We start from the raw sequence: 26,148 nt of genomic DNA, 5'->3' as shown, positions 1-26,148 counted from the left end.
ATCATCCCAGCATTTGAGGTTGGGTTTACGGTAAGGTAACGTAGAACAGCTTAGGTCCAGGTTCAGTAACCTAGATCAGGAGCCGAATCCAAGTACCGGAAGCATTAGATACTTTATGTCACTCTTCATTTAGAATTCAATGTTCATCAAATAGTCATGGTGGAGATACTTCAAAGAACCGTTAGCCTCAGTCAAAATAAAGCTATGGTATGAAAATGGTTGCCAAAAGCACGGCATTACACCAGAGCTGTTGAATCTAACAATGTTTTGGTAGTTTCAGGAACTCCATTTGAGAGTGGGGCTTCACAGTTAAAGATTGGTTCATGACAATCAACAATGCACTCCTTTTGCAATCTTGCAACCATAATTTGGGATTTAGTTCCGATAATGAAAACTCTTATTCCAAGTAAATGCAGATATATATAATATTAATACTTATGGCACTAAATTGGGTGCTCATGATGCAGCATTTGATGGGAAACGTGATGTCATTAATTTTCTGTTAGAGTCAGGGTTTGATGTAAGAAACCTGCCAAAATAAAAAGGAAATACAATCCCTTCAGTTTAGCGGCTGGGAACGGAACTCCAGAGAATTAGTGCAACTCTTGATTAGTAAAGGGGCAAAATGTCAATGGCCAATGCAACCATGTGTTCGCACAAGCATTACACGAACGCTGTTCAATCTAACAACATTATGGCAATAGTTCAGGAACTCCATATTGAGTAGGTGGGGGCTACAGTAGAAATATTGCATGACAATGAACAATTGCGCACTCCTTTGCATCTTGCAACAGTTAAGGGATATATTCCGATAATGAAACTCTTATTGAAGGCAAATGCAGATATGGTATGACCAATTGATAGCTTGGTTTGGGCGATATGGGTGCTCATGATGCAAGCAATTGGGTGGGAAATGTGATTGTCATCCAGTTGTTTTGTTTAGAGTCGGGGTTTGAATGTAAACTGCAAAAATAAAATAAAAGGTAATAAAGTAACAATGCTTCATTTAGGCGGCTTCAGAAGGTCACAAAGAGAATTAGTGCCAACTCTATTGATCAGTTAAAGAGGCAAATGTCAAATGGCAAATTGCAAAATGAATGGCACAGCATTACATTAACCGCTGTGTTCCAATCGAACAACCATTAGCATAGTTCAGGAACTCATTGAGAGTTGGGGCTACAGTAGAATGGTTTCATGACAACTCCACATGCACATCCTTTGCATCTTGCAACATATTTTGGGATTAGATTTTTCGCCGATAATGATGAAAACTCTTATTCAAGCAAATGCAGATATGGTATTGACATTGATACTTGTGGCAATATGGGTGCTCATGATGCAGCATTTGGTGGGAAATGTGATGTCATCACAGTTCTGTTAGAGTCGGGGTTTGATGTAAACAGCAAAAATAAAATCGGAAATACAATGCTTCATTTAGCAGCTTCAGAAGGTCACAGAGAATTAGTGCAACTCTTGATCAGTAAAGGGGCAAATGTCAATGACAAAGGTAACATGGGTCGCACAGCATTACACGACGCTGTTCAATCTAACAACATTAGCATAGTTCAGGATCTCATTGAGAGTGGGGCTACAATAGATATTCATGACAATCAACAATGCACTCCTTTGCATCTTGCAACAGATTGGGGATATATTCCGATAATGAAAACTCTTATTCAAGCAAATGCAGATATGTATGACATTGATACTTGTGGCAATATGGGTGCTCATGATGCAGCATTGGGTGGGAAATGTGATGTCATTAATGTTCTGTTAGAGTCGGGGTTTGATGTAAACTGCAAAATAAAAAAGGAAATACAATCCTTCATTTAGCGGCTTTAAAAGGTCACAGAGAATTAGTGCAACTCTTGATCAGTAAATGGGCAAATGTCAATGACAAATGCAAAAATGATGGCACAGCATTACATTACGCTGTTCAATCTAACAACATTAGCATAGTTCAGGAACTCATTGAGAGTGGGGCTACAGTAGATGTTCATGACAATCAACAAAAAACTTCTTTGCATCTTGCAGCATATTTAGGAGATATTCCAATAATGAAAACTCTTATTCAGGCACATGCTGATATTTATAGCACTGACATATGTGGCGACATGGCTGCTCATGTTGCAGCTAAATACGGAAAAAAAGATGCTTTAGAGTATCTTTTAGGATTAGGGTTTGATGCAAAACGCAAAACCAAAATAGGAAACACATTGCTTAATTTAGCAGCTTCGAAAGGTCATAGAGAATTAGTGCAATTCTTGATTAGCAAAGGAGCAAATATAAATGACAGAGGCTCTTATGGTTACACGGCATTACATTCAGCTGTTCAGTCTAATCATGTTAGTTTAGTTCAATACCTCATTGAGCTTGGAGTTAAGGTAGATGCTGAAAACTGTATGCTCCAAACTCCTTTGCATATTGCATCAATGATGGGGCATATGACCCTACTGAAAACACTTATTCAAGAAGATGCTTATATCTATAGAATCGATATTTGCGCTAATACATGTGCTCATGATGCAGCCTATAAAGGGAGATGTAATGTTATAGAGAATATGATAAAGTCAGGGTTAGATGTAAACTACGCAACCAACATGGGAATTACATTGCTTCAATTAGCGGCTTATAAAGGCCACCTAGAATTGGTGAAACTCTTGATCAGTAAAGGGGCAAAGGTGAATAGCAATGACAAATATGGTTATACAGCATTAGATGCAGCTGAAGAATCGAACAATGAGAGTGTAGTTCAATACCTCACTGAATCTGGGGCTACGGCAGATGTTCATGAGAATAAACCACCCGCTAAGCATCTTGCAGCATTAAGCGTAGACTTTGTAGTATTGCAGTCACTCAAACAGGATAATACTGATATATATAATTTACCAAATTATGGCGATATGGGATCTCATGCAGCAACTATCCACGGGAAATATGAGACAATTGAGTTTATGTTAGAATCGGATCATGATGTAAACTGCAAAACTAAAGAAGGAGATACAATGCTTCATTTAGCGGCTTGGAAAGGTCACAGAGAATTAGTGAAACTCTTGATCAGTAAAGGGGCAAATGTCAATAACAAAAACAACAATGGTCGCACACCATTACATGCAGGTGTTGAATCTAACAATGTTATTGTAGTTCAGGAACTCATTGAGAGTGGGGCTAGAGTGGATGTTCATGACAATCAACAATCCACTCCTTTGCATCTGGCAACAATTAAGGGATATATTTCGATAATGAAAACTCTTATTCAAGCAAAAGCTGATATATATTACGAAGATGAAAATTATAAAGATATGGGCGATCATAATGCAGCATTGGGTGGGAAATGTGATGTCATCACAGTTTTGTTAGAGTCGGGGTTTGATGTAAACAGCAAAACTAAAGAAGGAAATACAATGCTTCATTTAGCAGCTTGGAAAGGCCACAGAGAATTAGTGCAACTCCTGATCAGTAAAGGGGCAATTGTCAATGACAAAAACAACAATGGTTGGACAGCATTACATGCAGCTGTTGTATCTAACAATGTTATTGTAGTTCAGGAACTCATTGAGAGTGGGGCTACAGTAGATGTTCATGACAATCAACAATGCACTCCTTTGCATCTTGCAACATATTTGGGATTTATTCCGATAATGAAAACTCTTATTCAAGTAAATGCAGATATATATAATATTAATACTTATGGCAATATGGGTGCTCATGATGCAGCATTTGATGGGGAACGTGATGACATTAATTTTCTGTTAGAGTCAGGGTTTGATGTAAACTGCCAAAATAAAAAAGGAAATACAATCCTTCATTTAGCGGCTTTAAAAGGTCACAGAGAATTAGTGCAACTCTTGATCAGTAAAGGGGCAAATGTCAATGGCAAATGCAAAGAAGGTGGCACAGCATTACATTACGCTGTTCAATCTAACAACATTAGCATAGTTCAGGAACTCATTGAGAGTGGGGCTACAGTAGATGTTCATGACAATCAACAATGCACTCCTTTGCATCTTGCAACAGTTAAGGGATATATTCCGATAATGAAAATTCTTATTCAAGCAAATGCAGATGTATATAATATTCATACTTATGGCAATATGGGTGCTCATGATGCAGCATTGGGTGGGAAATGTGATGTCATCACAGTTCTGTTAGAGTCGGGGTTTGATGTAAACTGCCAAAATAAAAAAGGAAATACAATCCTTCATTTAGCGGCTTTAAAAGGTCACAGAGAATTAGTGCAACTCTTGATCAGTAAAGGGGCAAATGTCAATGGCAAATGCAAAGAAGGGGTGGCCAGGCCACAGCATTAATTACGCGTGTTCAATTCTTTGTAACAACAACATTAACATAGTTCAGTGGATATCATTGAGTAGTGGGGCTACAGCTAGATGTTCAATGGCAATCAACAAATGCACTCCTGTTGCATTCTTGGCAACAAAGTTAAGGGACAATAGTCCTTTAATGAAACTCTTATTCAAGCAAATGCTGATATATATGACATTGATACTTATGGCGAATGGGTGCTCATGATGCAGCATTGGGTGGGAAATGTGATGTCATCACAGTTCTGTTAGAGTTGGGGTTTGATGTAAAAAGCAAAAATAAAATAGGAAATACAATGCTTCATTTAGCAGCTTCAGAAGGTCACAGAGAATTAGTGCAACTCTTGATCAGTAAAGGGGCAAATGTCAATGACAAATGCAACATAGGTCGCACAGCATTACACGACGCTGTTCAATCTAACAACATTAGCATAGTTCAGGATCTCATTGAGAGTGGGGCTGCAGTAGATGTTCATGACAATCAACAATGCACTCCTTTGCATCTTGCAACAATTAATGGATATATTCCGATAATGAACAGTCTTATTCAAGCAAATGCAGATGTATATAATATTCATACTTATGGCAATATGGGTGCTCATGATGCAGCATTGGGTGGGAAATGTGATGTCATCACAGTTCTGTTAGAGTCGGGGTTTGATGTAAACTGCAAAAATAAAAAAGGAAATACAATCCTCCATATAGCGGCTGTGAGAGGACACAGAATTAGTGCAACTCTTGATCAGTAAAGGGGCAAATGTCAATGACAAATGCAAAAATGATGGCACAGCATTACATTACGCTGTTCAATCTAACAACATTAGCATAGTTCAGGAACTCATTAGAGTGGGGCTACAGTAGATGTTCATGACAATCAACAATGCACTCCTTTGCATCTTGCAACAATTAATGGATATATTCCGATAATGAACAGTCTTCTTCAAGCAAATGCAGATGTAAACTGCAAATCTAAAAATGGAAATACATTGCTTAATATAGCGGCTTTAAAAGGTCACAGAGAATTAGTGCAACTCTTGATCAGTAAAGGGGCAAATGTCAATGACAAAGGTAACATGGGTCGCACAGCATTACACGACGCTGTTCAATCTAACAACATTAGCATAGTTCAGGAACTCATTGAGAGTGGAGCTACAGTAGATGTTCATGACAATCAACAATGCACTCCTTTGCATCTTGCAACAATTAATGGATATATTCCGATAATGGAAACTCTTATTCAAGCAAATGCAGATATATATGACATTGATACTTGTGGCAATATGGGTGCTCATGATGCAGCATTGGGTGGGAAATGTGATGTCATCACAATTCTGCTAGAGTCGGGGTTTGATGTAAACTGCAAATCTAAAAATGGAAATACATTGCTTCATTTAGCGGCTTCAAAAGGCCACAGAGAATTAGTCCAACTCTTGATCAGCAAAGGGGCAAATGTCAATGACAAAGAAAACGAAGGTCGCACAGTATTAGATGTAGCTGTTGCATCTAACAATGATGGTGTATTTCAGGAACTCACTGAGAGTGGGGCTACAGAAGATGTTAGGAGCAATGAATAATATAATCACCTTTTCTTTTTGCGACAACAGAGGGAATATGGGAAATAAGATACGCATTTATAGGAAATAAGATGCCCATATATAGGAAATAAGATGCCCACTTATAGGAAATAAGATGCCCATGTATAGGAAATAAAATGCCACTTATAGGAAATAAGATGCCCATTTATAGGAAATTAGATACCCATTTATAGGAAACAAGATGTCCACTTATAGGAAATAAGATGCCTATTTATAGGAAATAAGATGCCCACTTGTAAGAAATAAGATGCCCATTTATAGGAGATATGATACCCATTTATAGGAAATATGATGACCATTTAAGGAAAATATGAAGTGCATTTGTAGTCGATATGATGTCCATTTATAGAAAATAGATATCCATTGATAGGAAGTAGTCGTCCCGTCATGGGAACTAAGAGGTCCATTGATAGGAAAGAACAGAAGGCAGCAGAAGGCAAGGTTATCTATCAACGACAATGCAGAAACTTCTTCTTCTGCCGCCTGCTGCATCTGCAGGTGTCTTGGGTACGTCACACGCTGCAGGCAGCCTCCCAGCATCCGCAACAACAGCTGCAGTGGTGCTTCTGGTGTTGGCTGCCTCTGCACAAGGAGGCTAAGAGGGCTGCCCATCCGCCAAGGAGAAGCTGGGATCTCTCTCTCTGGTCCTTCCACAAGTTGCCTGGTGAGTAACAGGAACGTTCTGCTCTCCCTCCAGCAAGGTTATATATAGTTCTCATGCACTATGCATAAAATGTCTGAACAGATATGCAGAATTGGACGTACACATCAGCCGGGTTTTGTGTGTTGTAAACGCTTATTGCACAGGCACTCTCGCATACCCTGATGCAATATATGATGTGCTATACTTTTTGTTAGTGTGCTTCAATATCTGGGCCTCAGTCACTTCTGCTACCATTACTTCTTTTGTTTGTTTCTGCCTGCAATGTATTTAAAGGCGCCTTCGGTGAATCTCTTGAGAAACTACTCATTCACATGGTCAGGGCCTTTTGGCAGAGGATTCAGCTGCAGACCACAAACAGTTTGCAAGTAGTACCTGAGGAGATATCACCGAGGTGCCAATGTCTCTGAATGGTTCAGAAAGAAGCCACTGCAGAACACCGAGTTTAAGTGAGTCAGTATAAAAACAGGAGCTTTCAACCTGAACGAAGGTGAAGAGGACTTCGGTGAACATCAAAAAACCCTGCTTGATATTTATTCACTTGAACTTAAGTTTCATGCGGTGACTTTTTCTCGTCCATTCAAGAATAACACGAAGAATGTGTCTTGAATACTACCTAATGGTTTTTTCTGCTTTGTCTCCTCTTCTAACAGGTTCCACTGCTGTGATCACTGCCTGCACTCCTTAACCTCAGCCCCGGTTTCTAGTTTGACTTTTCATTTAGAAACCACAAACAACTACAGCGAGGGACAACAGACCGAGATGAGGGACAACTACAGTGTGAAGGTAAAGTTGAATCAACAACAATGTAGTACTACGTCTATGGCCGTGAATTGCCATTTGAAATGACTCGGTTCTTATCACACCTCAATAAAGAGGCAAGGTTAAAAACTCACAGATAATGGGAAGATATAGTTAGCTGCTGGGCATCTGTCTACAAATAATATATTAGTGGCAATGAAAGAATTTTGTGAAAATGGGCCTTACAAATTACCAGCAAATTGGTCCCACTGTGTGGGGTACTTGATGCTTAACTCTCTCTCTCTCTCTCTCTCTCTCTCTCTATGTAAATGAAATTGGAATATGTATTACATTTATGCGATTTGGTGTCTTTCAGTTAGTAAGCCATAGGCTGATATATTTCTGGTCCTTCCCAGATGTTAAAATATTTTGGTGGGTTCCCCAGATCTTGGAACCTTCAGACAGTCCTGAGAATACGAGTCCCCTTAGGAGGTCATGAGCCTCTGTGACAACAATATACCAGGTGTGGTTTAGGAAGAATTGTTCTGGAAATGAGTAATATCGGAGATTATTTCTGAATATTAGCTTCTGTTTTTTTTCTTTATGCTTGATAGGCTTGACTTAAATTTTTGAGTGTGAAATATCCAGTTTTATTACTGATCCAAGAGCTGTTGAACCCCCAAGACCTCCAGCTGTTTCACTGATGATTGATAGGAGCCAAATTTGAATGCCCAAGAATTCTTCTAGATATGTCATGTACTCTCTCCTCCATTTCACTTATTTGATAGGGACCTCCGAAGGTGTCCACAGACGATCTCCCTAAGCTTTATGCATCTCCGCTATTTTCAGGATTGCTGCTGCTAGACGTCGCTATTTGTGGGTGATTCCTGGGAATGGCCAGCCTCTGTGGAAACAGCCCAACTTCCAGTATCTGGTGTCTGCAACCTGTCCCCACCTGCCCACGAGTTGTTCGGAACGGAAGTCTTCTCCAAAGGTTCAGGAAGATGACACATCAGCTGAATGTGACATTTAAAAAATAATCACAAAAACTCTTGAAGACCACTGGAACCAAGTCTTACAAAAAGGCTATGGAGATTAGAGGAAACAGACTGAGGCAAAGGTATCGTAGGTTTTAGTCTGGGTTCAAATCCCTCCCTCCCTCCTTCTCCAATGGTGAAATCAGTTCCCAGATACTTGGTTGTCATTGTGTGATAGTTCAGGCTAACACTCTGTTGAACCCTTCAGTGCTCTTGTTGGTAGGAGGAGGCCTGCAGTGCTCCTCCTCCTCCTCCACTCCACAATAAACAACTGAACCCGCTCTCATTGTGGTGCCCATTTTTTAACCCAAGCTGTACAATGTGCCTCTGGAGTGCCTGACAAAAGTGGAAAAAGAAAACAAAACCTGTGTGATCTGTGTCGGGGAAAAACACTCGTCAATCCATTGATCAGAGACTTTCCAAAATCCCTCATTGCCGTGGCGAGCGCGAGGGTTGCTGTTGAATTTACTCTCTAGTTCTGAGGACGGTCGCTCAGGTTCTGTTAGGAAGAAGAAATGCGGACAGACGCATGAAAAACCTAGAACTTTCAACCTGCAGTTAGATTGTGAAAAGCTCATCATAAAGCTACCGCTGGAGGTCTGGAGATCAGTACAGTACCGTCTCTGGTCTCCCCGCCCCAGCGTTCATCTGAAATGGCAGGTGGACACTTTTGTGCCGTTCCAGTTATTTCCTTCCAAGTGCTTATTATACAGTTTAATCTATTTTATATCATGCTTTGTGTGGTTTATATGTTTTACATATATACATTCCTTGTCGTATTGGTACGTGACTGGTGTTCCGGCTGAGCGGAAATAATGTCGTTATGAAGTGTTGTAGCAATGCAATTCTTTGTCCTTTTGTGACTTATGACAATGAGGATTTTCATTTAGGACAAGGGAAATCAGTGGCTTATCTTGAATATACATACAGGACATACATACGCCTGTATTGATTGTACATGATGTTGGTTATGTATGGATGTGTGAATGAATGAGGTGCTTCCTGCAAACATCGTAAGGTTGCAATTATCAAAACTACAGCTTTTGTGATGGTCCACAGACACCGCCCTACTTACGAACGAGGTATACTACGTTGAACTGCTCGTTAAGTACATCATACTGCATTTTTCGTCATGCCTATTCAAGTACAGTACGACAGAGAGTCAATACAGTTCTGTATGTTTCTTTCATAGTACACTGTACGTACAGCAAGTTATGTACAGAACAGAATTTGAACTCCAGGGTCAAAGGGGAGCGCTCTGACAATAGTCTCCATTCTATTCACGTTCGTTTGGATCTGAAAGTTCGATCGGAAGTATCGAATGTTCGTGAATAGGGCGTTGTCTGTGTGTGGTATACATTTCATTTTTGCTGTAAGAAAACCACCAGTGCCTTCTGGTGGTTTATAGAGAACTTGACATTGTTGAGCTCAAGGTTGGAACAAGAATTGGTTGCAGGCATTAATGCTGGAGTAAAAAAAAAATAAGACACCACGACAAAGTAAGTCGCGTCTTTATGAGCCCAGGTGAGGGAACTTTGATGACAACAAGACTAGGGTGAACTTTCTTAGAGGCAAATTTAATGACTGCAGCTGGTTTTTGAAATCCAACTGTGCAAGCAAGATAAGAACGCTTGTAACTGACGAATGTATAGAGGGAATGATTTATAAGTTGGCTTTGGATTGTATTATTATTATATTATATTCAAGAAGCTTCCAAAGAATGTTGTGGAGGTCATTGAAAAGACGTAACAGAAAGTTGTTAGAAAACCAGATAAATCGACACATTAATAAATAACTAGATAAATATTTAAGTAAAATATTAAAACAGACGCTGAATTGTATCAGGGTAGTCATTCATGCATTACACCTTCGCCCTTGAACTTCTTCAGTTCCAGCTGCACGACGTCTTCCAGGAGGCTTCTTGCAATATCAGTCCTCTAGTTTAATGTTGTAAAGGCTGGTTTTGAATCAATAAAAAATAATGAAAAAACAAACTTTTCGTGTTCTTGGCCATGATCTTACCTACCTTACTCATGCAGGACACATCACAGGGCATTCCAAGAAAGCGAGAATGGAATGCTGCAGTTTTGGCTTTCAGAGGAAGCGACTCGTCACGACACAAATATATTTGTAGCGAGTGGGGCAGTTGTTTTATAATCATTTTCATAAAGTGACAATTCTAAAGGAATCTAAAGGTGCTTCTTGTTCTCTGATTAGTTATGACTAGAACAAAGGTCTAAGCATTTGCTGTGACACTGAATCTACGTTTATTGGTTCATAAAAGTGAGCCTGAGAACAGTCTTTCTCGTACTGAATAACTTCAGCCCTTGTAATGGAATCAGCCCTTGCTCAGAAAGCTCGATCAAAATACGTCATTCATCACATTTTATTAGAATTCTGTAATCACAGTTTCGTAGTCACCACTGGGTTCTCTCTCCAGAGACCTATTTCTATGGCTTATTATTATTATTATCATTATTATTATATATTTGGAAAATGAAACCTATTCATATGGAACAAGAAGCCCACCAAAGGGGCCACTGACTAGAAGTTCAAGGTTCCATAGAATATGATGGTCTTCCTCAGGAAAAAGAAGAAGATGGAAGAGTAGGTAGAGGGAAATCCAGACAAAAGAGGTAGACCTCACTTACAACAGAAGAACAAAGAAATTAGTAAGTAAGAAATGAACAAAAGGAGGCACCGAAGCCATCTGCAGGTGAGTATGATCAGTCGCAGGTGAAAACTCGAACCGGAGGCAGTCACTCGCCACAGAGGGCCAGTGAAGGTGGTTGAAAAAAAAAAGGCGTCAGGGAATGACATGAGTAACATTTTCTTTCCCTCACAGCGACCGTTTCTGTCAGCTGAGTGATCGATCGATTGATCAAACGGCTTTAGCTGCTGGTGCTTACACCCGGTCGCAGTCCCACAGCTCCTGTAAGTATTATTATTATTATTATTAATTATTATTATATTATTAATTATTATTATTATTATTATTATTATTATTATTATTATTATTATTATTATTATTATTATTATTATTATTATTATTATTTATTAATTATTATTATTATAATTATTATTAATTATTATAATTATAATTATAATTATAATTATAATTATAATTAATATTAATTAATAATATAATTATAATTATATTAATTATAATTATTATAATTATAATTATAATTATAATTATAATATAATTATTATTATATATTAATTAATAATTAATAATATAATAATTATAATAATATAATAATTAATATAATAATAATAATATATTAATAATAATAATAATTATAATAATATAATAATTATATTATAATAATAATAATAATTATAATAATTATAATTATATTATAATTATAATTATATTATAATTAAATAATTATAATTATAATTAATTAATTATATAATAATTATTAATTATAATATATTATAATTATTATAATTATTATTATTATGTATTATATATTATTATATTATATATTATTATAATTATTTATTATTATTATAATTATAATTATAATTAATAATAATTATTAATTATTAATATTATTATTATATTATTATATATATTATTATATATTAATATTATTATTATAATTATTATTATTATTATTATTATTATTATTATTATATTATATTAATAATTATAATTATTATTATAATTATAATAATTATAATATAATATAATTATAATAATTATAATTATAATTAATTATTATTATATTTATTATTATATTATTATTATTATTATTATTATTATTATTATTATTATTATTATTATTATTTTATTATTATTATTATTATATTTGGGAGACGAAGAAGAAGCCTATTCGTCTTGAAAAAGCCCACCAATGAGGCCTTTGACTTGTTATTATTATTATTATTATTATTATTATTATTATTATTATTATTATTATTATTATTATCATTATTATTATTATTATTTACATCTGACAAACAATAAGACATTTACTGTAGGATGATATATATACATATATATATATATATATATATATATATATATATATATTATATATATATATATATATATATATATACATATACATAAAAATTCAGGAGTCCCAGGAAGACAGCAGTCTAAGAAGCATGCTTTATTTATTTGAGAAACATTTCATGTTGCTTCAACACATCATCAGTCTGGAATAATTAAAATTTTACTTGATAAATTAAAAGTTAAAAGTACAAATTATTACCAATAAAAATTCAGCTAAAAATCATTTAAAACTTTAAAATAAAAACAAAACATGAGTAAGTGAGGAAGGCTACCTATTCAAGGAAAGGAAAAGAGCCAAGTGACCACAACAGTTCATACATGCCCAGACAACACTTAGGCCAGAGAGAGAGAGAGGAGACGAAGAAACATTAGAGTTTAAGCCTGGAGAGAGGTGCTTGATAAATAAAGACTCAAGGGTCGTTAGGTAGGCTGTTTGTTTAGTAGTGCCTATTATTGAAAAATGCTTTTTTTCCACAATAATTTTGCATTTGGATGCATGAGTCCTTATATTTGAAAATTCGGGATTGGATATTCTTGACCCAGTCCTATAACTAAGACCTAGATGGCTATAATAACGAACCTGCAACAGCCTTCGAGAGGATCCAACGTAACTACCAAGGCATCTTGGGCATTGAAATTTATATATTATGTTGGATCTCATGAAATCCTGAAGCTTGTCCTTATAACTAAAGAAACCTCCAATTTTCTTAGGGTTCATAGGAATGAGGTTTAATTTCAAGAAACCTAGTTCGTTTTCAATAATTTGTTTAACCTTGGAACGTAAATTGTCGGAGTGAATAAAGGGAATTGGTGCATAAAAAGTTAATTTTGGAACATTAAAGTTCAATGTAGGTTTGGAAACAAACCTTGCTAACATTTTGTTGATAATGCTAAAAACTAAATTTCTTGGGAATGAGTTTTTAGTGAAATACTCAAGTAAATATTCAATTTCATTATGAAAAGAGGCCCAATCTGAAGTATATCTAAGTGCTCTAAAAACAAGAATGGTGATTGCATTTGTTTTAAAAGAATGGAAACATGAACTAAAAAAATTGGTGCCTAAACCTGTAAAGGTATTTTTTCTGAAAACAGAAGTGCCAAAACCATGGTTATGTCTGATAACCTTAACATCTAAAAATGCAAGAGTGTTGTCCTTCTCTTGTTCTAAAGTAAACTTCATGTTAGGATGTATGTTATTAACATATTCCAAAAATAATTGACATTGCCAGGAATGTTTGAATAAGGTAAATGTATCATCAACATATCTTCTGTAATATGTTGGTTTAAAGCTCTCCGGGCAATTATTTAAAAATTCTTCCTCCAAATGACCCATAAAAAAAGTTAGCAAACAACGGGCCTAATGGGGACCCCTTGCAACTCCCCCGACCTGCAGTTAGAGTTGCTTATTTAAGATGAAAGATGAATCTTGCACAGCAAGTTCTAAAAGGGTTTTAAAAAGCTGTCTATTAAAACCATAAAAAATATCAGCATCACTAAAAACCTTATTTAGGATAATTTCAATGGTTTCAGAACAGGTACGTTAGTGAATAAGGACTCAACGTCCAGGCTAGCCATAAATAGTTCACCATCTTGTAACACCACTTGCTGTTGAAAATCAAAACCATTCTTTAAAGTAAATTTCGATACAGAATATTCGTTTAGAAGTTTAACCAGAAACTTAGAGATGTTATAGGCAGGACTGTTGTAGGACGACATTATGGGTCTCATTGGTATACCATCCTTATGTATTTTAGGGAGTCCATATAATATGCCAAAAGAAGAACCTGTAACATATAGTTTATGAAATACCTCCTCGTTAATGATCCCATCTTGTTTAAGTTTTCTAAGAAAACGGTTGATTTTGTCCATTTTTTTTTTTTTTTTTTTTTTTTTTTTTTTTTTTTTTTTTTTTTTTTTTTTTTTTTTTTTTTTGTAAATGTCAACAAAGTTAGGTTCACCAATAAGTTTGAATTTAGAATTATCCGACAGAATTACATTCATTTTTTCAAGATAGTCAACCTTATTAAGAATTACTATACCTTTGCCTTTGTCAGGTTTGCATATTACTATGTTATCAACATTACCAAGCTTCTTCAGAATTTCAGAGTCCTCTTTCCTAAAGTATGGAGCCCATTTTACCTTAAGTTTCTTATATGTGTCGTGAAGTAACAAGGACAATTTCTGTTGCAAGCTAGACATGTTAGAATAGTTTAGACCGACCCCTGAGTCTCTGGAAAAGCACCTCGAAAGGAAAATAAAAATAAGCAAAGTTAGGTCTGTAAGAAGGAACACAGAAGTCAAGGCCAAACGACAACAAAAATTCTTCTCTTTTGGAAAGGACATAGTTAGAATAATTAAAAATACAAGAATTACGATTGCTAAACTCAGGAGTACATATCCCCAAAGCTCTCAACTTTCTCTGGTGGCGAGAATGAACATCAGTAATAAATTCATTGATACATTTAACAAATAATTTCTTAAAAACTATCAAATCCAATGTGGATAACAAGGGAAACAATTGTTCTCGTAATTGTTGGCAGTTATCTTGAAGACCATCAGCAACCCGCTGTTTATGGGCAAATTCTCTAGAGAGGAGTTCATCCATCGCATCACGGTAGAATCCGGAATGGTATAAAGATGATTTATATAGCTTGAATCGGACGAATCTGGGATACACATGGCTAAGCTGACAAAACAACAAAAAACCGAGATCGCATTTTGACTTCTCATATTTGATGGTAGATTTTTCTAGTTGTCTTGCGATCTTGAGAACTTGAGGCGGGTATCTGGGCCGAAGGAGCTGGGCAAAGTGATGAACGGTTCGTAGTCGTAATTTCAGAAGAAAGAGAACGGACGGACAGCAGCAGACGGAACATCACGGGAGACAGAAGAATACATCATGAAAATCGTTGATAAAACATTCAGGAGTCCCAGGAAGACAGCAGTCTAAGAAGCATGGTTTATTTCTTTGAAAAACGTTTCATGTTGCAGACTGATGATGTGTTGAAGCAACATGAAACGTTTCTCAAATAAATAAAGCATGCTTCTTAGACTGCTGTCTTCCTAGAACTCCTGAATATTTTATCAACGATTTTCATGATGTATTCTATATAGATAGATATAATATAGATAATATAAGATATGGATATATTATATAATACAATTGGATTAATAAATATTAATAATATATTATATAATTATAGTATGTTAATATATTATTATATATTATATATATATATATAATATGATAATATATATATATATATATATCTTATACTATCTATTCTATCTATCCATTCCTATCTATCTATATCATACATCGATTATCTATATATATACTATATAGTATTATCTATTCAAATATAGATATGAATAAGATATATATATATCTAATATATATATATATATATATATATATATATATGTGTGTGTATATATATTATATATATATATTAATTATTATATATATATATACATGTTATATTATATATATAATATATATAATTATATAGTATATATATATATATATATGTATATAATCAACACATCGAAGGGTACTATTGTAGGCAGGAGAAGGGCGAAGGAGCACATACACATCCAGTAGATACATTTATTGCCAAGGCGTTTCATGACCCATGGAACAACAGAATTACCTTCAGAAACCAGTCGATATCCTATCTAGTTCACTTTGCATGAAAGCACTTTATACCCACCTCACTTTCGTAAACAGGTATCATAGACAAATCAAAAGCACGGGATGAATAACTACATAAAATATAATTATTACGACAAACCTACTAATCTATTCAGAATGAAATCTGGGGTTAGCAAGAAGGCTCCTGACCATTGTCTATTTACGATTCTGGTAAAGAAATTCAGACCAGTCCTGTGTAAGTCTGTTGACCTATTCCTATGCTTCCATATTCATACATTGACATATTAACTATGCATAATGCTTCCTGTAACCGTAGATTTTACAGGAGAAATGGTTTTTTGACTGAATCTAAACATAATTGCAAACTCGTCTCCAACCTTGAGAGACAGAGAGGATATTTTTTTACTTTTTATTTTTATTTTTTGACGAAACGATATAGAACAACAACAACAAAGTAATTTGTAGGCTTACTCCACGAGTAAGAGAAAATAATAAGAATAAACTTACCGAGTATAGTCGTCGACTCCTGTCATGAATGTTGAATAGCAATTAATCTCGACGTCAGCTGACGTATTTAGGCTTCAGGTGGTCAAAAAGTTCAGACCAGTCCTGTGTAAGTCTGTTAGACTATTCCTACTTCAATATTCATACATTGGCATATTAACTATGCATAGCAAATCTAGTGGCTGTAATGTTTACAGCAAAAATGACACTAAAACCAATTCTTTCAACAACGATGAGGTTCATCATAGAAAAGGTCGTCTTTGCGTCATATTAATAGGTAAAAAAAAAAATTCTCCCTTTCGAAGATTACATATATCATTCAGATATCTTAGTTATTTTTGCCCTCATAATTACTCGCTAATCATCAATTTGAATGACACTCAGTTTCGTCATCATTCCTGCACAAAAGCGACCTCAGATAGCATGTAGTACGTAGATTTCACAATTACAGTATCCTCCTCCTCCTCTTCACCGGCTGTCAAGGCAGATTCAAACATGCCTCAAGGTAACGAGTTAACTGGGTGGGCAACCACCCACCTACAAACCTCCAAAAACAAATTGCCCCCCCCTCCCCACTCAATTAATTCCGCCCTAAAGGGCTGTAGTGGATGATCTAAACATTACTAAAACACTACTTCTGAGAGTAACAGAATTTAGTAAACTGTTTGCTGATATCGCTAAATACAAATAAATAAATATTCATTAATATGTGACATAAAAAGTGCCTTATTAAATGTAATTTTTATTTATTACGTACGAGCAATCGATAAATGATACATAAATCTGAAGAAATAAGTGTACTACAGTATGGACGCATGATATTTTATATGCGACGGTTAAGTAAAGAAGAAAAAAAAGGTCCAATGCTCACCCACTAAAAATATTTAGGTTTAGCCCTGGCGTGACATATTTGGTCTGCCTGTCTGTTCACCACTCTGGAGGAGGTGCGGTAGCTGTGTATTAAGGCCAGAAAAGACCTACACGTTGAAGGAACCGAAAATACACACACACACAACAGTCAGCGCACACCGAGTCTGTAACACCGGCCACAGGTAGACTGTCGGGGCCGACCTCTGCCAGTGGCATACCGAACCCTCATTATGGTACTAATCAGCTTCTAATTATACGTGGAGTGAGAGAAGATAAGACGCAATCAAGTCCGGAAATCCTCCCAAACGTCCCCCCACCAAATCATCATTGGAAAGGTCAAACCCATCTGGCATGGACTGACTCTCTTAAGATCAGAGACCGTGCTTCGTCAGTCATCTAGAATCTCTTCACACTTCCTCCTGTTTGTTTAGTTCCATCGGTATATATATAATATATATATATATATATATATATATATATATATATATATATATATATATATATATATAGTGTGTGTGTAGCACGAAGGAACACGCGCTTGAGACTATCCTTGAATCAATGGTAGAAAGGTAAGTGAAAACAGGGACATAGAACAAGTACTTTCGTAGTATTATTGTAGAACATATTACGAAAGTACTAGTTGTTCCAAGTCCTTGTTTCACTTACCCTTCTACCATGGATTTAAGAATAGAGAATATATATATATATATATATATAATATATATATATATATATATATATATAATATATATATATATGTCGTATATTTCCGTGTATAAGACGACCTTTAGATAAGACGAGGCAAAAAATCATGGCAAATTCACATGAATTTATCTCGCATCTGTAGTATGGGACAACTTCTAAATTACAAATCGAAATGTTTTTTGGAGAAACGTGATTATTTACAAAAATTAAACAGTACAACTATATTAATAATAATGATGACTTAAACAAAGGTTGTTTTGCTTGTTGTATCCAATAACAGTATTTCTATTATCATATCGTTACTGTATTGCGGAATATAAACATCATTTGCATTTGATATTGTTTACATTCTCAAAATCTCGGCTGATTTGAGTATTATTATCGATATCTTCAATGCCATTATTTGTTAGGAGAGATATAATTCAGAGATACCTTTTATCATAACGAAGTTTGGTTGAAAACATGCACATGTTACTTCATTGTATAAGCACTTAGTAGGAGTAATTTCTCCCGTTCCAAACATCACTGCCGCCTGGCCGTTATTCGTTTGATTCACCCTCGGCTATAACCTGCAGCTTTAATTTACTACTATGCTTTCTTGAGATCTCCACTGCATGAGAAATGAACAAAAATGTATTTTATTTTTACTTATTGAGAATCGGCAGGGTTAAACAATTTTAACGGAGCTCTTAATAAACGCTAGATAAGTTACGATAAATGACGTCGGTAATCAGCTGTTTTCAATTCGGTCGTTTATGCCAATACATGTCTACAATAATCGCTTCATTAAGAATTCTAAAAACCGGAATTTTTAGTGGAGGATGGAGGAGTATCATTTGTGTTGCAATCGACGAGAGAGAGAGAGAGAGAGAGAGAGAGAGAGAGAGAGAGAGAGAGAGAGAGAGAGAGAGAGAGAATTGCCTCGGTCAGGTTGTTACACTGATAGATATCCACTTGCAAAAGTCGAATAATAGTTGTATTGAGAATAATGATAATTTAAATAAAACATGTTTTACTGTAATCATATTACATGCATTATTGTATTACATTACAAGAACAAAACGATGAAGCACCATTTGCATTCTAAGTTTATTTACAGTCTCAGCTGATCGCGTTTTACCGATATCATCACTGCCTTTAGTTGCTGAGAGGAACTTAATTCAGAGACGCATACATTCCTTTCGTAAATGAACAAAGTTGTGTTGAACAAAGCCGAGTCTATATGTTTTTCATACAGAAGGTCGCGGTAAAAGGAAACCATTGTTTAGTTTATGTTTCGTCGCCATTCTCAAACAACCGCTCATAATACTACAATAATGAACGATAATAATTGTACACAACAATCGTTCATATGCCTAAATTGTTTGAAACAGTTACAATTTTAAATTACAAACAGCTCTGCGTGCTTCCTCACTTGATGTTCGCTGCGTTTATCATAAAAGCACGGAGGGAACGTGAAAATATAGTCATAAAATAATTTTTAAAATGCCATGAACGGTACCGAAGATGATTTGTAGATCGACGAAGAAGTCGAAGTCGAAGTCGAAGTCGAAGTCGAAGCCGACTCGCCAGAACCAGACTGGAATCCTTAAGATGGTGGTACATGATTGTGATCAATCTTTTGATATGTATGATAAAACTTTAATGAAAAATGAATATTATGTTGTCATAAATGTTATTACTACTGTAATTACACTACTATTGAAATTTCTTGAAGGTTACCGAAAAATAAAGGTTGCTGCCAGCGCAACCGCAACTCGATGTTTACATTTTCTCAGCTGGAATCGCATAGATGAAAGTTTCTTTCATTGATTTCGAATTATTCCAATAATATATATGTGAAATGGTTTTATTACTTTATCATCAATTATTTCATAAAGTGAATCTTTATGTATGTTGGTGGTTAGGCTATAGCACGGAGGCCGCGGCTAGCCTACAGATACGCACCTTAGAATTCAAGGGTTGATCTTTAGTATTGCAGTATAAGACGACCCTAATTTTTAGGGGGAAATTTTCGGATTTAAAGCTTGTCTTATACACAGAAATATACGGTATCACTATATATGTACATATATATATATTATTTTATCTATATATATTTTATTTTTTATTTATTTATTTATTTTATTTTTTTTTATTTAATTTATTTTTATATATATATTTATAATACCCTTACCCTATTGTGATGAGAAAGAAAGAGAGAGAGACACACACAGATAGGAAATGCATATCATCTGTGAACGTCCATTCGCGGCCTCGCCCTGATGATCAGCAGAAAGGGTGAACTGGAATCCTTCAGGGAGAAGAAACACACAAAAAAAGAACAAAATCCTGCGAAGGAGAATGTAGCAGCATTTGTCGACTTGGTCCTCCTCCTCCTCCTCCTCCTCCTCCGTCCTCGACCCTTCGCCTGTATCAAGAGGATTTTCCCTTATCATCCCTTGACTCCTGATCAGGATTCCCCTTCGAGGAGACAACTGTTTATTATTACTATTATTATTATATTATTATCATATTATTAAGTAGACGAATAACCCTATCCATATGGCACAACAGACCAGCCCTTGATGCCACTATCTCTCTCTCTCTCTCTCTCTCTCTGCTATTGTCAAAAAGCAGTGTGTGGTGTGTGTGTGTGTGGGTGGCGTGTGGTCACCCAGACAGGACATCCTGCCTAAATAGTGATAGTGGCCGTGTGACATCTACTACTACGACTCGTTCTGTGTTCATACACATCATTATCGAAATATTTCATCCAGATATCGATAACGAAGTGAAAAAATGAAGGTTACCTATTGCATCCAGATGAAAAACTCTTCAAAAAAATTCCCCCTCATCTTATCAAAGCGAAACTCGGCGCTGAAAGTCCTTAGATTTTTCAACCTTTTCGCACTTGACGGACTTATGGTTTTTTAGAAAAATTCCACATGGGTGAGAGCTGGTTTTTTCTCCCCGTCCTTTCTCCTATTTTTTCTCCCCCTCCTTCTCCTCCCCTCCTTTCTCCTTCTTCTCTTCCCTTCCTTTCTTCTCTTTTTTCTCCCCCTCCTTCTCCTCCCTTCCTTTCTCCTCTTTTTTTTCTCCCCCTCCTTCTCCTTCCTCCTTTCTCATTCTCCTCCATCCTTAAATTTCCCTCTTCCCTTCCATTCATCTCTCTCTCACTCTCCCTTTATAAATTTCTCTCCCCCCCTCAATTCTCCCTCAAAGTCTCTCCATCCGTAAATTTCCCTCTCTCCCTCAATTCCTCTCCCCGAGTCACAACTCCCTCGCCTAGGAGACCTGCCACGAGTCCAGCTTACTCAGTTTCACTTACCTGCATTCAACACTGAGCATCGGCTGACGTCTTTGATACGCCCTTCCACTTTCACTTCGTCACAGCAAGGTTTTGCTCTGTTGTTACAACTTTCGCATCTTCATTTCAACAAACACTTTCAACCATCTTTCCGGGAAGTCTAAGGATTCAGTACTATGCACACTCATTGGTTATATAGAGCTGTGGACTCAATCAGTGACCCACCCCAGTCTGAAGGCTTCGGTCTTTGTTAACAACAACATTGCCTCACCTTTCTGCTTCGAAAACATTGTCTTCGACCCTCAGCTTCATGACTCCCCCATCTTAGGAGCATCCACGAGTGGATATTACACATTTTCCAATGAGCATTAGCTCTTGTCTTAGACACATACTTTCTCTCTCTCACAAACACTTCTTAAGGTCCTTCTTAAGGCTTCATTTCAATGTTACGACTTTTGCTTTATCATCAGTTTTGCTGCACCTGACATGTGCTCACTCAATCAATCAAAGACCGCCAGTATTAACGCCTCCCTGTTTATTATTAACATTACTTCAAGGACATCGTCTCCAACCCTCAGTGCCATACCTCCCCGCCCCATAGGAGCACTGGCACGAGTGCGGCTTACTCACTTTTACTTACCTGCATTATCACCCACATTCATTTTCATTGAGCATTGGCTTACGTATCTGACATGTCCATGATAGAAATTTCTAAATAAAAAGTTACGGCTATCTTTCCGGCTTGTCTAAGGATTCAGTAGAATGCACACTCATTATTCATACAAAGCTGATGAATTCATTCATAAAAAACTTCTAATGATCCTTCTTAAGGTTTTATTTTATTGTTACGACTTTTCCTTTATTCAAATAATCACTTTCGGCCATCTTTCCTGCTCGTCTAAGATTCAGTAACTTTGCACACTCTTTGGTTATAGAGAGCTGCTCACTCAATCAGTAGACCGCCAGTCTGATGGCCTTAGTACTGCTTATTTACTAATGCTTTTACAGATTTGCTGACTCAATCAATGACCGCCAGTCCGAAGGTCTTCCTGTCTATTTCAATTGCTTTTCATTTGTTTTTCAAAGACATCGTCTCCAATGCTCAGCGCCAGTCCTCCCCCCAACTAGGAGCACTGGCATGAGTCGAGCTTACCTCTTTTATGATCCAGATGCATTCATTTTAAAATGACCATTGGCTCGTGTCTTTGAGACGTCCTTATCATTCTCCTTCTTCTTCACCTTCCATTCTCTTCTTAAGACTTTTGCTTCATCGAAATAAACAGTTTTGACCATCTTTCCGGCAAGTCTAAAGACTGAGTAGAATCCGTACTTATTGACTGGTGTTTCATGATCCTTCTTAAGGTTTCATTTTATAGTTACGATATTTAGTTCATATAAATCATTATTTTGGACGTCTTTCCGGCTCGTCTAAAAACTGAGTACATTGCAGGCTCATTTCTCTCACAAACTTTTTCATTTACTTCAACATAGTTAGGACTTTTGTTCCATATAAATGATCAGTTTTGGCCATCTTTCTGCATCGTCCGAGCAGTGAGTAGAATGCACAATCATTTTTCCTGAGAACACTACAGTTGTCTTAGTCCAAGACCGCCAGTCCGAATACCAAAATATATTACTCATTCAGTTCCCTTCTCTCCTGGAACTCTCTTTTCACATATTACGGTGAAAAGAATTCATTCATAAAAAAAACTGCTAATGATCCTTCTTAAGGTTGCATTTTATTGTTATGACTTTTCCTTCATTCAAATAATCACTTTCGGCCATATTTCCGGCTCGTCTAAGGATTCAGTAACTTTGCACACTCATTGGTTATAGAGAGCTGCTGCTTACTCAAATCAGTAGACCGCCAGTCTGAAGGCCTTAGTGTTTCTTAACATTGCCACTTTTCCTTCAAATAAATTATCACTTTTGGTCATCTTTCCAGCTCGTCTAAGGACTAAATTACTTTGCACCTTCATTGCTCAAACAGTGCTTCTGACTCTAATGCTAGACCGCCAATTTGAAGGCCTTTCTCTTTACTAACTTTGATTCATCTTTCTCCTCTTTTAAAGACGTCGTCTCGGACCCTCAGCGCCATACCTCCCCGCCCCATAGGAGCATTGGCACGAGTGGAGCTTACTCATTTTTTACTTACCTGCATTATTACCCACATTCATTTGACATAGGCATTGGCTCTCGTCTTTGAGACGTCTTATCTCATTTCCTTCAATTTAGTTAAGACTATTGCTTCATATGAATCATCAGTTTTGGCCATCTTTCTTTCTCGTATAAGCATTGAGTAGAACGCACAGTTGTTCCTGAGAAGAAGCAGCTGTATCGATCCCAGACCGCCAGTCCGAACACCAACACATATTCCAAATTGAGTTCCCTTCACTCGTCGAACTCTCTTTTTACAGATTAAAAGCTAAAGAAAAATCTCCAGTCTGCGACGGACATACCAGCGCTGCAAAATATTGTCTCTCTCTCATTGTCTATCTCTATCTCTGTTTCTCTCTGTCTCTCTCTGTCTCAAATATTCGTCATCTCCGGCGCTACGCGCAGCCCCTCTAGAAGAGCACTGACGATAATTGAGCTTACTTGGTTTCATCCAAGAATTGGCTCTGTCATCGAGACGTTCTTTGACATTACATTTACCTTCTCCCATTACTTTCTCTGCTTCTGTTTCCCAGCTCTCAAATTCCTCTCCTTTCTTCCAACTCTCTCTTTATAAGTCTGTGATATATGTACAAACAATCACAAACATATATGTTTCTCTCACAACAAAATTTAACTACAAATGAAATATTCTTCATCTCCGACGCTACCGCGTAGCCCCTCTTAAAGAGCACTGACGATAAATGAGCTTACTTGGATTCATCCAAGAATTGGCTCTGTCATCGAGACTCTCTCAAACTCCTCTCCTTTCTTACAACTCTCTCTTTATAAAGTCTGTGGCCTATATACAAGTAATCACAAACTCATATGTTACTCTCACAACAAAATTCAACTTTAAATAAAAAGTTTCAATGATCCTTCTCAAGGCTTCAATTTATAGTTACGACTTTAAATCATTATTCTGGACATCTTCCCGGCTCGTCTAAAAACTGAGTACAATGCAGGCTCATTCCTCACACAAAATTTCTCATTTCCTTCATATAGTCACGACTTTTGCTCTAAATAAATGACCAGTTTGGCCAGCTTTCTGCATCGTCTGAGCAGTGAGTAGAATACATAATCTCTCCCCCGAGAATACTACAGCTGTCTCAGTCCAAGACCCCCAGTCCAAATACCAGAATATAAGACAAATCCAATTCCTTTCTCTCAGTCCAAGACCGCCAGTCCAAATACCAGAGTATATGACAAATCAAGTCTGCGACGGACATACCAGCGTCGCAGTCTAGTAGTTTCATCTCTCTCCCTCCTCCAAACACTCTCTTTCTAAGTCTCTCACTCACTTATATGTCACTGTCTGTTTCTCTTACAACAGAATTCAAATTTGAATCAAATATTTGTCATCTCCGACGCTACCGCCAGCCCCTCTCCAAGAGCACTGGAGACAGTTGAGCTTACTTGGATTTATTCAGGAATTGGCTCTTTGTCCACGAGACATTCTCTCCAGCTAGTATTAGCTTCCTCCATTACTTCCTCTGCTTCTCCTCCATTTCTCTCCACTTCCTCTCCTTCCTCCAACCACTCTCTTTGTAAGTCTCTCACTCATATGTTTCTCTCACAACAAAATTCAAATTTGAATCAAATATTCATCTCCGACGCTACCGCCAGCCCCTCTTAAAGAGCACTGGCGATAATTGAGCTTACTTGGATTTATTCAAGAATTGGCTCTGTCATCGAGACGTTCTTTGACATAACTTTTACCTTTTTCTTCCATTACTTTCTCTGCTTCTCTTTCCCAGCTCTCAAATTTCTGGCCTATAAACGGGGTCTCCCATCGTCTCTGTATGGCTCTGACCCTCTGCAGTCAGTCATGGCCCAGAGGGTCGCTCTCTCACATAAGCCTGCCTCTCCATATAGTATGCGAATCAAGCGCTCGTGGTCCATAGCAGAAAAAACGTCCATGGTCTATCATGAGTCTCTTTCCTTCCTTCAATTTCCGTCTTTGAATCGGCCTCCTGGCCTAGTTTTACCATAGTCTCTAGGCCTCTAACTCTCTCTCAAATTCACTTTTCATTTTTGAATCGGCCCTCTCACAGGCCTATCGTGATCTTTGCCATCATAACTTAATCGAATCGGCCTTTGGCCGAATTCTACCATTATCGGCTGTTTCTCTCACAACAAAATTCAATTTCAAATCAAATATTAGTCATCTTCGACGCTACCGCCAGCCCCTCTTAAAGAGCACTGGCAATAATTGAGCATACTTGTATTTATCCAAGAATTGGCTCTGTCTTCGAGACGTTCTTTGACTTTACTTTGACTACATAACTTCATTGAATCGGTCTAGGCCGACATCGAGGGTCATATCCAAATCTCTGACTGTTTGAACTGCCCTCTCTCAGCACAACAGTCATTTTTGCCCTTTGCAAGTACATCCAATCGGCCAACTAGCCGACCTTTAAACGCGGTCTCCCGTCGTCTATTTAGGCCTCTGACTCTGTGCGGTCAGTGGTGGCCCAGAGGGTCGCTTTCACACGAAGCCCTTTGTATAAAGTATGCAAAAACAAGCGCTCGTGGTCCATAGCGGAAAAAACGTCCATGGTCTATAATTACTAACTCTACTTCCACTC

At 36.8% G+C, this 26,148-nt stretch overlaps 1 protein-coding gene and 2 long non-coding RNA genes across 3 annotated transcripts in view; 2 read left to right on the top strand and 1 right to left on the bottom strand.

Annotated features, from left to right (window-relative positions):
* Positions 1 to 17,614, bottom strand: part of LOC135204302 (uncharacterized) — a 135,876-nt gene extending 118,262 nt beyond the window's left edge. The window contains exon 1 of the long non-coding RNA XR_010312177.1: positions 17,414 to 17,614. This is a non-coding gene — a long non-coding RNA (uncharacterized LOC135204302). The remainder of the gene's footprint in view (positions 1 to 17,413) is intronic.
* Positions 626 to 4,310, top strand: LOC135210885 (serine/threonine-protein phosphatase 6 regulatory ankyrin repeat subunit A-like). Its single transcript, XM_064243852.1, has 3 exons — positions 626 to 723; positions 1,248 to 1,744; positions 2,035 to 4,310. Exons 1-3 carry the CDS (start codon positions 626 to 628, stop codon positions 4,308 to 4,310), a joined length of 2,871 nt encoding a protein of 956 aa, XP_064099922.1.
* LOC135204097 (uncharacterized) lies at positions 6,236 to 10,580 on the top strand. Its single transcript, XR_010312107.1, has 3 exons — positions 6,236 to 6,581; positions 7,232 to 7,364; positions 8,169 to 10,580. It is a non-coding gene; the product is annotated as an uncharacterized LOC135204097 (long non-coding RNA).
* Positions 17,615 to 26,148: the final 8,534 nt, after the last annotated feature.

Source organism: Macrobrachium nipponense, chromosome 11 (genome assembly GCF_015104395.2).
Source record: "Macrobrachium nipponense isolate FS-2020 chromosome 11, ASM1510439v2, whole genome shotgun sequence".
Lineage (NCBI taxonomy): Eukaryota > Metazoa > Arthropoda > Malacostraca > Decapoda > Palaemonidae > Macrobrachium > Macrobrachium nipponense.
This window is presented reverse-complemented; position numbering and strand designations above follow the sequence as displayed.

Bases quoted from the DNA above. Each gene is read 5' to 3' on its own strand.
- LOC135210885 (XM_064243852.1), top strand. From the start codon at position 626: ATGTCAATGGCCAATGCAACCATGTGTTCGCACAAGCATTACACGAAC. The intron at 724-1,247 runs GTAGGTGGGGGC...TTTTGGGATTAG, and splicing joins GTTCAGGAACTCCATATTGA to ATTTTTCGCCGATAATGATG. The intron at 1,745-2,034 runs GTGGGAAATGTG...TGCATCTTGCAG, and splicing joins TGCTCATGATGCAGCATTGG to CATATTTAGGAGATATTCCA.